The sequence below is a fragment of the Eschrichtius robustus genome, chromosome 4 (genome assembly GCF_028021215.1).
Source record: "Eschrichtius robustus isolate mEscRob2 chromosome 4, mEscRob2.pri, whole genome shotgun sequence".
Lineage (NCBI taxonomy): Eukaryota > Metazoa > Chordata > Mammalia > Artiodactyla > Eschrichtiidae > Eschrichtius > Eschrichtius robustus.
The window spans coordinates 114,928,194-114,943,429 of NC_090827.1; the positions used below are offsets into that span (position 1 = coordinate 114,928,194).

At 58.7% G+C, this 15,236-nt stretch overlaps 2 protein-coding genes across 2 annotated transcripts in view; one reads left to right on the forward strand and one right to left on the reverse strand.

Moving 5' to 3' along the window:
* Positions 1–10,675, forward strand: part of NSG1 (neuronal vesicle trafficking associated 1) — a 31,075-nt gene extending 20,400 nt beyond the window's left edge. Inside the window, exons 4-5 of the mRNA XM_068543233.1 lie at positions 1,912–2,022; positions 8,808–10,675. Of these exons, the coding sequence (XP_068399334.1) occupies positions 1,912–2,022; positions 8,808–9,008 (312 nt within the window). The 3' untranslated portion in view covers positions 9,009–10,675. The remainder of the gene's footprint in view (positions 1–1,911; positions 2,023–8,807) is intronic.
* STX18 (syntaxin 18) overlaps positions 10,071–15,236 on the reverse strand; it is a 121,187-nt gene continuing 116,021 nt past the window's right edge. The window contains exons 9-11 of the mRNA XM_068543232.1: positions 14,774–14,843; positions 12,308–12,388; positions 10,071–11,609 (exon numbers count right to left, since the gene is read on the reverse strand). Of these exons, the coding sequence (XP_068399333.1) occupies positions 11,514–11,609; positions 12,308–12,388; positions 14,774–14,843 (247 nt within the window). The 3' untranslated portion in view covers positions 10,071–11,513. The remainder of the gene's footprint in view (positions 11,610–12,307; positions 12,389–14,773; positions 14,844–15,236) is intronic.

Here is a 15,236-nt window from a genome sequence, read left to right on the forward strand (position 1 = left end):
GCCGCCAGTGGGTAGCTGGGTCCCAGGCAGGGCAGATTTGGGTGAGCAGTAGTCAGGTGAATGTGGGGAGGGGCTCAGGTAGGATAGGGCGGCGGGCCTGGGGGAGGCTGTGTGGCCTGGGCTGAGAGTCCAGCTCTGCATCTGCCAACTGTGTGACCCGAGTGAGCAAGGGAATGGCTGTGGTGACAGTTGCAGCAACAATAGCAAACACTTCCTTCCAGAGCATCCACTGTGCCTAGGTGCTGTCCTCAGCAGCACAGCATTGAGCCCTCCACCCTCCCACCAGCCCCGGGAGCTGGGTCCTCTCACTGCCATTGGCTGGCAGGAGCCTGGGCCTGGAGGAGTTGGGTGACTTACCCAGAATCTGGCTGCCCCTCCTGGGCGCCGGGCACCGGCAGGGCTGCCACCCCTGTCAGAAAGCCCCGCACATACTCTGCTGCTCCCTCGGCCGCCGCGTGTCCCCAGGGCCACTGCCCCCTCCTTCCTCAGATTCAGCCTCCTTTGTCACCCAGCTCCATATTCAGCTGCCTCTGCGGTCTCCCCGGGCTGCCCACCCGGGCTGGGTGGTCTCGTCCTTGCCCACATGCTATAGCGGCCACCAGAACCCAGATGGCACCTTCCCTGGGGGTGCTTTGGGCCTTGAGGCAGCCGTGGCGCCACCCTGTGTCCCCTTGTCAGACGCAGGCTCCACGTGCAGGCGGGTTGTCCAGACAGGCTGGAGTGGCTAGAGAGGGTGACAGCCCTGATAGCCCAGGTGACGGGGTCATGGGAAGAACAGGGGGTAGAGGACAGAGATGTTGACGGGGACGGACTGCAGAGATGGGCAGGAAGGGCCTCCTTGGGGGGTGACACAGAGATTCCTTGCTTGCTTGGGGGTCTGAGGGGCTGTTCCCTGGGTGGGGGACACAGAGGGGACGGGTGTCGCCCAGGCTGCAGTGAGCGTGAGCTGGGTGGTTGGAGGTGGGGACTCGTAGCCCGGGCAGCAGTGGCCGGTGGCCAGGGTGGCCGTGTGGGGAGAAGAGAGGGAGTAGTGGGGCTGGGCTGGGGGCCTGGGTGCCGCTGTTCCTGGTCACACCTCCCGACCTGACCCGCGGGGCCTCTGCATGCCCTTTCAGCCCAGGACACGCTCTCGCCCTGCCCAGCAGCTCCCAGCAGCCAGGGAGCACCTTCAAGGCCAGATGCAGCATCATTTCGTCCCCCGTGCCCCAGGCCCTGCAGTGGGGAGGTCTCCCATCGCTGGCCCACTCTGCTCATGGGCTGTCATGCATCATCTGCCGACATTACTGAGTACGTCCCGTGGTCCAGCCACGGTGCAGAATGCTGAGTCCCCATGCTAATGGGGACCGCCCTCCAGGGTGGGGAGGACAGGCTCTAACTGAACACGCAGGAAACTGTCCAGAGTGGAGGTGATGGGGGCCCGGGAGGGTCTGTCTGTCCTGCTCAGCTGGCCCCAGGTCAAGGGCAGGGCTGGTGTCCAGGGCTCAGGGGTGTGTCTGGAACAGCTGATTAGCCGTTGGCTGATGCGTCACTGTGGTGACCCGCAGCATCAGAAGGGCAGCCCACGCCCACGGCTCGATGGTGTGTCCGATGTCCATGAGGCCTGATCGCTATCCGTCCCCCGAGCTCTCTATGCAAGGCCTGGAATACTAGAAATGGCTAGTTTAAAATGAAGGTGATGCATGCTTGTGGTGAAAAAACGAAGATGGTACAAAAAGTTGTCCAGTGTAAAGAGACTCCGCTGACCGCTCATCACCAGAGGCCTCCCGGTTCTGTGTTGCGTGCCTCCTTCCGGAGACGGTGCCCGTGTACAGCGGCCCGCGGGCCTGTGTGTGTGTCTGTGTGCATCTGTGTGTGGGCGTGTCTGCGTGGCTGCCCCCTCAGCCCTGCTGACGGCCCCGCCCCCGCCCACAGGTGTCCGTGCTGGTGCTCTTTGCCCTGGCCTTCCTCACCTGTGTCGTCTTCCTGGTCGTCTACAAGGTGTACAAGTATGACCGTGCCTGCCCCGACGGCTTCGTCCTCAAGGTAAGCCCCCCCTCCCCTGGGCCCCCAATGCCTTTGCGCCTCGTCCCCCCGCGTGACTCATGACAGGGCTGGAGCGGCAGGGGCGGTGAGGGGGCCTGGCAGAAGCTCCCCATGGGGACCCTGCGGGCAGGGAAGCGGGGTCACGGCGGGGCCTGTGAAAGGGAGGCTCCTGTCTGCAGGCCCGGCACATCCCCTTGCAGGGGGCAGTGAGTGATGAGGGGACATGCCAGGAAGCAGAGGTCCCGGGAGAGGAAGACCTGCACCGCCACTCGGGTTTGGGAGCAGGGCCGGGCGACCCCAGCCCCCCGACCACAGACCCTGGTCTGCCCGCCATGCCGCTGGGCTCTCCACGCTCGATGCTCGCTTTGCTGATGTGATGCCTCCTTCCCCAAAGGCTACAAGTGGCAGAGAAGCAGACACATGGGGCCGCAGGATTAAGGGGAGAAAAATAAGGGAGGGGGTGGGGTGAAGGGAGAAGCAGGAGGAGTGAAACGCACGGGCCGTGGACTTGCTCCCGTGTCCCGTACACTCAGCACCTGGGCCCCCTTTTGGTTCTGAACTTCCCAGAGCCAGTGCGAAGAGGAAAACATGATCAGTCCCAGGATTTGGCGCTGCTGGAATGAAAGCAGAACCCCGTCGTGTGTGCTACTGGGCACGAGCAGAACAAGCCCAGTTGCCCGCTGCCACTGGGCGGCTGCGGTTTGGGTGCTGCTGATGTGAGGGACACAGGCCCTTGTATGGGTTCCTCCTTCCACAGCTTCAAGGCTTCTGACACTTGAGCCCTTCTGCGCTCGGCGAGTGTGCGTTTTGTGCCCACCACGTAAGAGGCCCGTGAGGGCGCCGTGCAGGGACCTGGGGAAGGGCGTCTGGGCAGGAGGAAGCCCCCGGCCCCTTCCACCAGCCCGTGCACACCCCGGGCTGGGGCTGGAGGACTTATGATCTGTTTGGAGGCTCTGGAGACACCATGGTTTAAAGGAGGCTGATCCAGGGGGCTGGGACTTCGAGGAGGGCAGCACATGAGCTGATGCTGGAGGACAGCAGGGCTGAGCCAGGTGGGCGAGGGGAGGAGCGGGGCACAGGTGCTGGCTGGGCCTGTCCGTACGTGGTCCTTGTTGGGGAAGAGCCGGCTGTGGCCAGACTGGAGTGCCGGCCAGAGGCCCCTGGAGGAGAGGGAGGTGATGGGATGGTCACTCGGGTGGCTGGGGAGGCTGCAGATTGGAAGGGAGTGACAGGAGGCAGTGAGACGGCCCAGGAGGCTGCTGCAGGCGACCAGGGAAGAGATGGGGGTCTAGACCGGTCTGGGTGCTGCGGATGGAACAGGAGTGAATCTGGGAGGCAGGGGTGGGGCGGGGGGGAGGACCTGAGGTCAAGGAGGAGGAGCCAAGGTGACGCAGGAGCCATGCCCTGATGGAACCTGGGTGCACGGAGGACCACTTCCCTGGGGACTGGAGTCCTCGTCCAGGCAGATGGCTCCCATACCTGCGGCCACAGCCCCACCAGGAGGATGCAGGGCTTCCTTCCGGGCTCGTTCTCTCTGTGCCTGAGGCAGAGGGAGGAGTGGGCCCAAACTGCCTTCCCCGTACTGCAAGGCCAGGTTCTGCTGGATAACCTGGTCCAGGTGGAGCCAGGGAGATGAGGCCTAGTCCTCGGACTCACAGCAGCGTTGGACGGCAGGTGTGTGCATGTTTACAAGGCTCTGCAGGTGGTTCCGGTGCACAGCCAGCCTTGGGAATTTAGAGCCCCTGAGAGACTGTTCCGCCTCTGGGGACTTGGCATTTTCCACTGGCATCTAATGGGTGGTGTCCTTCCTGGAGAACGTCACTGGGAGGGCCGGGGAGCTGCTGCCCTGTATCCCACGGCCCTCGGGCTAAGGCTGGAGAAAGGAAGGTGTGAGCGTGTGTGTGTCCCCTTCCTCCCTCCTTTCTGCGTGTTCGTACATGTGCATCACATGCCACCACCCGACAGTTTACAAGGGGCTTTTAACTAAGATCTCTGATGCTCCCAGAAACCCTGTGGGGTAGATGCCATCAGACCCCCTTTTACCAACAGGAAGTTGAGTACAGAGACGTCGTACCCAAAGTCTCACCCTGCACTTCCTTCTTTATTCGGCATGTATTTATTAACTGCCGCGTCCTGTGTGCGTGGTGGGGTGCTGGGCGTGCCGCGGGGCACAGGATGTGTCGGGGGCCTGCCCTCGGAGCTCATGTTGCAGCAGCAAGCCAGCAGATCGATGTGCAGATGATGTGGATGCTGCCAGGAGTTAGGCAAGCAGGAGTACGTGGTGACCGCGTGCCTGTGGCCACCCCTTCCTGGGGGAGCACGGCGCTCGTCCGGGCTGGGATCCGAATGAGCAGGGGGGCGCTGGCGCGGACCTGCTGTGGGCTGGGCTTGTGCTGAGGACAGACTGGGCCGGGCCTGCTGACCCCGGGCCCCGAGGGAAGGGCTGACGGGCACAGGTGCCTGAGCTTCTGGGATGCGCAGAGGGGTGCGGGCCAGCCTCTTGCAGGGGGCCCCAAGCTGAGGAGTGTCACGAGGGGATTTAAAAAGGCAGATGTGGGCTGGGGAGGATCGTAGGGTTCTGCTTTATTATTATTTTTTTAAACCATGAAGTCACTGGATGAGTGTTACAGAAAGGTCTTAACATAATGGGAGAAAACTGCCCCAGACCCCTACAAGGTGTTTCCAGATGGGTGCTCCCCGTAGACTGACTTTTCTCTCAGGGAGCTTACATGTAAGGTTTAATAGCCAGGCCTCCTGGACCGTGGGCCAGGGCTGTTGGGACACTTTCCTGGGTTCCCTCACCTGTCCAGTTATCGTTTCATGTTAGAGGCTCTGTGACCTCCCTGAGCTCACCCACGGCTGACATGTGTTTCTGCTGGGGTCTCTCCAGCCAAAGGGGGCAGGTCGCAGCTTCCCCGGAGCTCCCACCCTATCCTACTCCCGCGTGGCTCCCGGACACCCCTGGAAGCCGTCTTCCCCCGGGGCCTTGCCTGCCGCCAGCACGCCCCCCGCAGTGCCTCCCCAGCACCCCCGTCTTACAGCCTCGCTGTGTGGGTGGCAGCGGGACCGTCTGTCCTGGTTGCCTGGCGGGCAGGGCTGCCCCATCCCATCTGGAGGCCTGTCCTAGCCTGGAGCAGAGTCACTCACTGCCCAGCAGGTGTTGGTGGCCTCAGAATGTCTTGCCAGACCCTGTGCTGGTGGCAAGGACAGAGTGAAGGAGAGGTGGCAGTGCAGGTGGGGGAGGAGGGTGGCCGCTGGCCTGCTGGACAGGGGCCAGTTCACCTGGAGGGCCGGCCCTGGGCTGAACAGACGGTTTGCCCCTGCAGAGTGGCCCGGCTCCCCAGTGCCCAGGCGTGGCCGGGGTCAGGACGCCGATGACGGAGGGGCATGACCTCAGCGGTGCCCCTGTGGGCTTTTAATCTTTTCTGTCTGCTGTGCTGCGCTGGCTGCAGTCCTCACAGCAGCCCGGGCGGTGACTCATCAGCCCCTTTCTATAGACGAGGGAACTGAGGCTCAGGCAGACCGTGACCTCGGCCTGTAACGTGAGCTCCCGCTCCTGCCGGCCTTAGCCCGCAGATTCGCTGCGTGGACCTGTGCCGGGCCGTAAACACACTGCGTCCCTTTGTCATTTCTCTCCTGGAAGCAGCTAGCTGGCAGGTGTTTCTGGTCTGTATTTCAGGGTCAGTGACCTGGTGAGGAGACCAGTTCTCCGTGGGGCAGGGCGGTATCAGGGCTGCGGGGAAAGCACGCGTTTACTATCTTCCCTTCCATCTTCGCTAAACCGGCGGCAGTGAGCCATGCATCCCTGGCTCAGGGAACAGAGGCGGGTGGATGGATTTGCTGTCAAATTCAACTTACTTACAAACCTCTGCCAGGTCCCAGAGCTCTCTAAACCCCCCTGCCCCCAAACCACGTCCCATCCTTCACCACCTGCCATCCTCCCAGACCCATGAGTGATGAAATAGCAGCCAGGTGGGCCAGGGCTGGACCAGGCATGACACCATCACATCCGCCAGTAACCACGCCAGGTAGCGCTGCCCTCCCTCTGCCGAGTGGCCACACCTGCCCCTCCCTAGTGTGAGCAGCAGAGCTGGATCCTGATTGGAGGCCACGGGGTGGGCACGGGGCTGCAGGGCCAGGTTCCGCAGGGCCTGTGGTATCCCCAGGGCCTGGCCCAGAACTGGCGTGAGCGGCTCTGCCCCCGACGGGCAGCCCACCTGTGGGAGAGCCTGTTAACCTCAGGCTGACACTCCTTTTCGCAGACACAGGGCTGGGGACCCCTGTAAGAACCATCCGGACGGAGAGGGAGCTCGCTCACTTACAGGTGGAACAGGAGGCCCTGGGTCACACTCGGTCAGGCCTCTACGTTGGCTCAAGTGGGAGCTTTTCTAAGACCGGGATGTGGTCCCTTCTCTCCTCCACAAATCATCTGTTCGGCCCTGTGTGGCTGCTCCTGATACCAGGCAAATGGACCCGCACAGCGGGGAGGCCTCCGGGTCCAGTGGGTGACGTGCCCGCCTGGTGCCCGAAGAGGGCCTGACGAAGGCTGTGGCATTCACTGGGTTCCCCTGGTCCTGGCCTCAGCAGCACCTCCCGGGCAGCACCTCCCCCCTCCAGCCCAGCCCCCTGAGCCCTGCGGACGGAGCTCTGCCACACCCACCTCTGAGGATGCTGAGAGCCGAGCCGGGACCGGGTGTGCCGGGCTGGGGCCTGAGGAACGCTGGCTGAACTTGAAGCTGCCAGGGGGTACAGTCCTGCTCCGGCACCCCGGGGGGACCTCACTGCCTTGTTTCTCACTGTTCTGCCTTTGGGCTGAGCAGTCACCATCGGCAGCTTTGCGGGTGGCGGGGCGACGTCTGGAGTGCACTGAGCAGAGGCCCGGGTTGGAGCTCGGTTCCCACACTGCCCTGTGGTCCCTTCCCCTCTCTGGGTCTCACCTGCTGTGACTGAAATGGGACTAACAGATCTCAGCTCACAGGGAGACATCGTGCCTGGAAGGCACTCGGCCACCTGTCAGAAGGAACCAGTGTGGTGGCAGGGCTGGGATGTGGAGACGGGCCTTGGGTCTGCAGAAAGACCCCAAGGAGCAGCCCCTTAACAGGGAGACAGAAGTAACCTGCCTTTAACTTCCGGAGGCTGAAGAAACCCGGGTCGGGCAGGGACAGGGCTCCCAGGGGAGGTCCCCCCGTGCATCCCAGGCTGGCGCCCACGTCCCCAGGGCAGTAGCCGCCACCGGCCATCCTGGTGACCATCAGAGACTCTGTCACGGTCTCCATGCTGGGTTCACCCAGAGAGGCAGAGGAGCGCGTCGCGCAGCGGGGTGTCCTGCTGGGCCCCAGGAGGTGGTAGAATCCTGGCTGCGCTCTTGCCAGCGAGGTGGCCTTGGCCGAGATGCTGCTCGGGGGGTGCAAGCCGGACCCTGCGGGCGGTGCTGGGAATCGGGGGGTTTAAAAGTCTCCCTGGTGACTGTGAAGGTAGCCAAGGCCCAGGACCCTTGTAACTGCAGTCTCCCTTCACTGTGTGACAGGGAGACCTTGGCGTTCCTGTAATGCTTTGGTTGCTTAGAGACACAGGCAATGTGCCTTCCGCCAGATGGAAGGTTTTTCTCTCTCTCTCTCTCTCTCTCATTAAAGCCGCAGCTGGCAGGCAGTGGGGCTCCCTGAGGTCCTCCTGGAGCCCCGATTCTGTTGTGTTGCGCTGCCGGCCCCCAGGGTGTTGTCCCTCTCCAGGCAGGTTAGTCCAGCGATCAAAGCCGCTGAGAGAAGGGCGCAGTGGAGGGCAGGCAGCTTCCCTGTGGGGCGCCCCAGAACCTGCTCCTGTCACAGCCCCGCACACCCCGTTGGCCAGAAGTTAGCCCCATGGCTTCTACTGGCTGCCGGGAGGGCTGAGAAGCGTGTTGCGAGCTGGGCGCCACGCGCCCCGCCTGCCGCTGGGAGAAGGGCAGGGGGAGGCAGAGTGCAGCCCGCCACCCCTTCCTCAGGGCCTGGCGAGCGACGTGTGGAGACGGGGTGGGCGGCGGCTTAGCCCGGCTGCTGGATGGACAAGGGAAGGCAGCCTGACTTTTTGGGGGCCCTAGACCCCCGGTGAGCGGACGAGAGCTAGGGACTGACCTCCCCACCCCCGGCCTCCCCAGGGTTCCACGGGCTGTAGGGAAGTGCCTCTCCCTTAGCGGACAGCTGCCCCCCAAGAGCCCCCCACCCTCAAGTGCCCTCATGGGGTCCTCGTGGCTTCCTGGGCTCTCTGGATCTCAAGGTCACACTCACAGCTCCCTACCAGGCCCTTGCAGGTTGTGTGTCCTGACCCCCCGACCCTTGCCTTCTCCCCAGCGTTTGTGCCCTGCGGCTCCTTTCTCTCTGCTCTGGCCGCGGGCCTCTCTTCAGCCTGCGTCCCCGTCCTCCTGCCCCGAGGACCGGCTCCTTTGGGTCAAGTGCCCCCAACCCCTGCTCCCAGGAGCCTTTCTGACTCCCCTTCCTTCACTGTTTGAATATGTTACTTCTGGTGGACATGTCAGAAGTTCCATTGTTTTCTAGGAGATTTAAAATAAATGGCAACGAGTGTAAGATCTTTAAAGAAGCAGGAAGGCCCGCTGTGTAAGTCCCGTTGCCACGGCCTTGTACAGACGTCCATCCTGTTGCCATGCAATCAGTGTCAGGCAGTCAGCTCATCTCTGAGTCTCCTCCAAGCCCAGGGAGGTGCTCGGTGACCACGGGTTGGGTGCTACCTGGAGACTCACGGGCCTGCCTCCTGCATCGGTGCGTGCGTCTCAGGGGCCGCTTGTCTTTCAGAACACCCAGTGCATCCCAGAAGGCTTGGAGAGCTACTATGCGGAGCAGGACTCCAATGCCCGGGAGAAATTTTACACCGTCATCAACCACTACAACCTGGCCAAGCAGAGCATCACCCGCTCGGTGTCACCGTGGATGTCAGTTCTGTCGGAAGAGAAGCTCTCAGAGCAGGAGACTGAGGCTGCTGAGAAATCCGCTTAGCGAGATGGGCAGGTTCCTTACAGTGTCACTTGAAGGTAACAAAGGGACTTTGAGGGACATTTCATTAGATATAATTACCGATAATTTAGAGGTTACTCATGTATGGTGCAACTGCTTCTGTTTGCTAATGCTGCTCTGCAAATACAGCTTGCTGCAGACCACCCATGGGCATAAAATCAAGTGCATATCAGCATTGCTTAAAGAGCTCTGACACCACTTTCCATGGTAAAGAATCTTAATTTAGTGACTTTACTGGGATTTATTGGATGCTGTCAAAAAATAAATTTACACTGGGTATGCAAGGGGTTCGGACTTCAGATAAATGATGCATTTTGTGGGATTGATTTTTTTTTTTTTTAAACCACCTTGCCGTTTGCAAACCTTACACCATAGCCATATCTAGAGTGATCCCTTGCTTTGCTAAGAGCAAGCTGTACTGCACGTTTCTTCCCACTTCCCGCCAATGGCAATAGTGCCAATGGTCAAGATGCACCATAGTGAGTGTCAGAGGGAAGGAAGGAAAGATGCCATCAGGTCGCAGTTGTGCCCTTGCCTGCCCCATGCTCACCCCTGAGTGCGCAGGCGCTGCAGCAGGTCGGCTCGGGCAGGGGTCACTGCTGCAGGCAGAACGCTGCCTCTCGGTACAGAGGGCGCCCGCTGGGCAGGGGAGCCGTGTTTCCCTCAGTGCATGTGGACTGGGTCAGAGCATGTGAGGTGGGGACTCTGGGAAGAGGGGACCCTGGGCCACAGGCTGCAGAACCCGTCTCCCTGTAGCTAGTCCGTCTGCTCTGTGATGGGCTGAGTAGGAATGAAACCTACCGGCCCTTTTGTTCACATCTATTATGAATAAGTTTGCACCGACAGCCGTATTAGCTACTTAGTTTTAAAACAATTAGCTGGGTGAGAAAAGTGAAAGTGTAATTGCTGGTAAGCCAAGGCTACTTTAATTTTTATTTTGTGGGACAGATGTAACTCCTTTGATGTAAGAAACAGGCAGGAAAGGCTCGGGGCGGGGGGGTGGGGGGCGGGGGCTGGCGTCGCACCTTGCAAGTCCAATTATGACATTTTCATTCACAATCTTTGTAAGACAATTATGTTTCAACCTGAATCTTGACGTTAAAGTATATGTTTACAAAATTGCCAGTTAGATAAACTAAGTGTATAAGATGATTAAATAGAAAAAAAAGACGTTCATGGACATTTTCTTCCATGTTATTTACATGTGTTGTTTCTGGTGGACATGTCAAAAGTTTCACTGTTTTTTTACATCAAAAATAAATGACAAATAGTGCAAGATCTGTTGAGAACAAGCATGGTGGTCATGGCCAACTCCATTACTGTTTCCTGAAAGGTGCTTCCAAAACATACAGTATATTTTATGATCAAGGGTGTTTGGGAACAACGACCATGACCTTGGAGCAGTGGGTGGGCGCAGAGTCATGGATGTTGTGAAGCTGTGCCGACGCATAAGAGCAATAACTACGTGCCAGAACTTCTTCCGTGTAGAGATATCATCTATCAGCAAATTCCAGCCCATGTCAACGCAGTGCCAAGGCAACCCTATTTGTATTTTCTAGGAGACATGTATTTATTTTATTGACTGTAAGCTCATTCACATGTAACGTTTGACATTTTCGCTCTGTGCAAATAAAGAACACAGGACCCCTGTGGTGCTCCCCGGACTGTCTGTGCGGAGCCCTCGAACCCACACCCTGGGGCCCATACGTACCGCGCGCTTTCTGCACAGACGTGGCCGCAGGTGCCTTGTGCCTGAGTACAAGCAGGCGTTCCTGATTCCTGGGGCTCGGGTGGGTGGAGCGGCCCAGGTCCTTCTCTGGACGAAGCTCCGTGGGCCCCAGTGGCCGGAAGTCGGGCCTTCCCCACCCCCTGCCCACCCATCAGGAGAGTGTTGGGGGCAGCAGTTCTGGGGGGAGCCAGGCCCCGTCCCCACACTTCTTCCCGGACAGGAGGCAGGTGGGCACGCCCTGACTTTCTAACCTTGGACCCACCAACAACACATTAAATGGCTGTAGCTGTATTTACTAGACTCACAGGGCGAGGCGAAGGTGATATCTTTTCTGCCGCACGACAAGTCTGTGTATCAGTTGGCTGAGGCAGACAGGAAGCCACAGGAAACTATCCATCATCTGCTGTGAGGAGGTACTGGCCAGCGCTCTTCCTGCTGCCACCGGGAGGGAAAGGCCGGCGCCTCCTCTAAGCCTGAGACGTCTGTGGAGCAGGAGGCCCGCGTGCCCCGCTCCCCGGGTCAGCCCCGTCAGGTGCAGGAATAATCACCCTCCCGAGTCCTTTCTTCTGGCCTCGGGATTGCGACGCAGACCACTTTTAGTTGTGTTGTTTTCTTTTTCAGCTACTGAATGGGCTTAAAACCACAAGTCGGGTGTCCCTTTTGTGAGTACATATCTCAGTGCCCCCTCCCCCCCCGATGGCTCCAATGCCAGGGGCCATGACAGCGCGCCCAGCGCGCCGTCTGCCGGGTGTGGCCGCCTAGCTGTCGTACCAGTCGAGGAAGAGCAGGGAGAAGGAGCACATCACCAGGAAGAAGAGCACCCACACGCGGAAGCCAGCGTTGTTCTTGATGGCCTGGGGGGCGGGGCACAGGGGCTTTGGTTTGAAAGGCTCTCAACGGCCGCGTGTGTCTGCACATGCTCTCCCTGCGGGGCTGTAACTGCGGGGCTGTAACGGCTCAAGCCTATGCTTACCTTGCACAGACGGCTTAATTATTAAGCAAAACCAAAAAGTGGGTTTAAAGTCTGTTAGACAAATGGGCTGCATCTCCCTCTCTGGTTAGTCATCACGTGGAGATCATGCACAATTCTCCCAGGAAAAATGGCTCACATCCACCCCAGGGTTAAACCCACACAGACAGGATCGGCGCGTGTGTCCACTACCCTGACGTGTGTTTCCTAGTAATGCGACGGCAGTGGTCCAAGAACGGTCCCACGTCAACCCAAACCTGAGGACTGCACTCAGAAAATAAAGTCCACTCAACAGAGTCTACTGCGGTGGCCCTGTAAACAGCGACCAGGGCTCTGGGTCCTTGGAGGGGGTCCAACAAGCCTCTCCTGTGGGGCCCAGCCTGGACTTAGGGAGGGACCCCTGCGCCCCAGCTGGCTCCTCTGCAGGGCAGTGGGTGGGGTCCTAGGCCTGGCAGGGTGGAACGGGCCCATCCAGCGCACAGTCCTGAGACCAGCCCTGTGCACGGGGCCCTGACCGGGTGGACACTGCTGCCTGGACTCAGCGCCCCTCCAAATCAGACACGGTGCCCCGAGAGTACCCACCTCTCTGATGTCTTCATTGCCCTCCTTGATATTCTCAGTTGCTCCTACTACTAATTGGTGAATACTGTCAATCTCAGCTTCCTGTCAGGGAAGAGAACAGCAGATAAATACAACCGCCGCCTCCTTCGCCGAGTGTATGTCACGATAGAAACAGTAGCTGCCACTTACTAAGTGCTGGGGCTTTACACACAATGAACCCATGGGTCCTCATAGCACCCAACAGGTAGGCAACATGCTGATTTCCAAGAGGGGAACTTAAAGCATAGAGAAGCCCAGAGTCACACAGCACCCAAGCTGCAGGACTGGGACTGGACCCGGTGCCCGTGCTCCCTCCACGCCGGCTGGCCGCCTTCCTCCACTCACTGGACAGGGAGAGTTCAATCGCAGAGTGGCCACCACATGCCAGGGGCTTCGAAGCACATGTGGCTTTAAAACATACATGCTAGCTTCAAAATGGCACTTTGTATATCACCATTTTCTCTCTCTCTTAAAAAAAAAAAAAAAGCTAAAACTTAAAAATCAAAATGGTATGCAGGATGCTTGCAAAAATTTTACTGCAAATACTTGGAAAGCTTAAACATGGGATCCTGGGCTTCCACACGAGTGGCTGGCTAATCACCCACCACTGCACCCCTGCACCGGCTGTGAACCACACTGAGGTCTAAGGAGCAGGACTCTCCCTCTGGGCGGTGGGGAGGGAACATAGACGAGTGTGGGTTTTAGGGAAACCTGACTGATACAGTACCGCAGAGAGGAAATCCACCTCCAGCCATCCGATTGCCAGCAGTGAATGCCACATAGTCTAAGGACCTGAGGGCCAAGGACTGCTTTGCTCCAAAATCTTGCTTTTTTAGAGAATCTCCAAGTGGGGGCTGGCTGACCGCGGCCACTGTTCCCATGAGAGGATGGGTAAGAACCACCTTGCAACATAGATGCGGAGGCCCAGACAGACTCAGCTCTTCTCAGGTCTTAGAAACCCCGAGGGAGCCAGGCAGGGCTCAGCCTGTGCTCTGCAAACCCCTCCCAGGTCGAGGCCCGGAGCCCTGGGGGTGACACAGGGTGGGGCCCTGAGTGGCTCTCTGCCACCCCCTGGGGCACACGTCCAGAACCCTGGGACTGCTGCTTCCTAACCGAGAACCAGCCCCCAACTGAGAATCAAATGTGAATGGCAATCAGTGCTCCTCAGTGGCTGGGCTGAGTGTAGGAGCAGAAGCAGTGGTTGTGAAAAGTAAGGGCTTTTAGTGCACTTGGGCCCCAGGACCTCAGAGTACCTTGCTGCATGTAAGCAGCCCTGCTGTAGTGAAGGCCCCTGGCCCGTGGCTCTGGCCGCGCTAGTGAACAGTGCATTACCCAGGTCTGCCACAGCCATGCCCACAAACTACAACGGCTCCTGGTTCCAGGACTGAGAGCCAGAGGGGGCCCGGATCCCATTCGCCACCCCTGAGAGTGACGCAGGTGACCTCAGCCCCGCTTTGCTGAGGGGGAAAGGGCTCAGGAGAGCCGCAGGTCACATGACGCGTGACGGGGAACCGGGTGGGGGCCGTCTGTCTGACTCCACCTGGGCTCTGAGCTCCTCCCGCCACGCCGAGCTGCCTCTAAGGACAAGTGGGTGCTCTGAGAGGGAGACATCTGACTGAGTGGTTTTCTGTGTCCGGAGGCTGAACTGATGGCCATCAGGCTTCCAAGTGAAGGCTTAGCAGATACATATTAGAATAGTTCCTGCAACACGCTAGTGAAAAGGGCAACTCCTATGAACCACCTTGTGTACCCAATGTGCAATGATTTGACTCTGGCTGTGTGGTTTAGGGGGCATTTTGTGAGTGGAGTATCTTAAGCCAAGTAGCCCAGTCTAACACAGTGGAGAAAAATAATTTTGTCTTTCAAACCCTTCCAGTCTGTGGATACTAAAAACAACAGGGAGAATTTATCAGGTGTCTGAAAACTTTGCCAGTTAGTGGCTGCTGGAAGAATTTCAGAACTGTAGGCAGGTAGAAATGACATGAAAATCCATGTATGAAGACAGTCACATTTCCTGTGAGGACGGGACACCTGAGGTGGCGGGGACCCGGCATCTGAGAGGGCCAAGTCTGAGCTTGTAACACCGTTGACTAAAAAGCTACTACTCATGCATCGTGCCAGGTGCTTTCCATGGGTTATCTCGGAGCCTTACGACAACCATGCAGGGGCCACTCTATTTTACAGACGAAAAAACTGTAGTTCAGAGAGGCTCCCCAGCTTCCCAGAGGGCATCCAGAACCAAAATCTAGCTGCCTCCCTCCCCCACGTGCTCCGCCGCACAGGGCTGGGGTGTGTGGAGAGCTGCCCCGGACCGCAGAGGCTGCTCCCCGGGAAGGGGAGGCTCTGGGCACACAGCTGCAGAGGCCCAACGACCTCAGAAGAAATGTCCCGAGTTCTTAGTATCTCCCCGTTTTAAGCCAAATCTTAAAACAACTATATTTTTCTTACTTGTTGTAAAACCTTCTCTGTGAATATCTCTTGGAGTCTGGAAATTTCAACCACCTTCCCTTCGATTTGCCTTCATAAAAAAAATAGATTACACATTAACTATTAGTACTTGGTGATCTTAACAGCAGTGTCACACATTTCTAAACAAGTCGTCTCTTCTAAGTGAAGGCATGAGAGAGGGAGGGGACGCCGCGTCAGGTTCAGGGAAGGAGAACACGGGCAGAGGAAGATTCACTCTCCTTACTGGTTCCCCTTTACCATCCCTCAGCTTACTGGGGCATACTGGACTGTTTGGAAACCCACCCCGCCCCCCTGCATAAGCTGGCTCCGGGGCCCAGCCTCCTGAGTCAGTGCCTGGGCCAGGGGCACGCAGCTGCGCCCAGTCACACAAAGCAAAGTCTCCTTTAACGCCGAGCCCTGTCCTAGCAACACAGTGACACATGGTGGGGATTCAAAAGAAAAC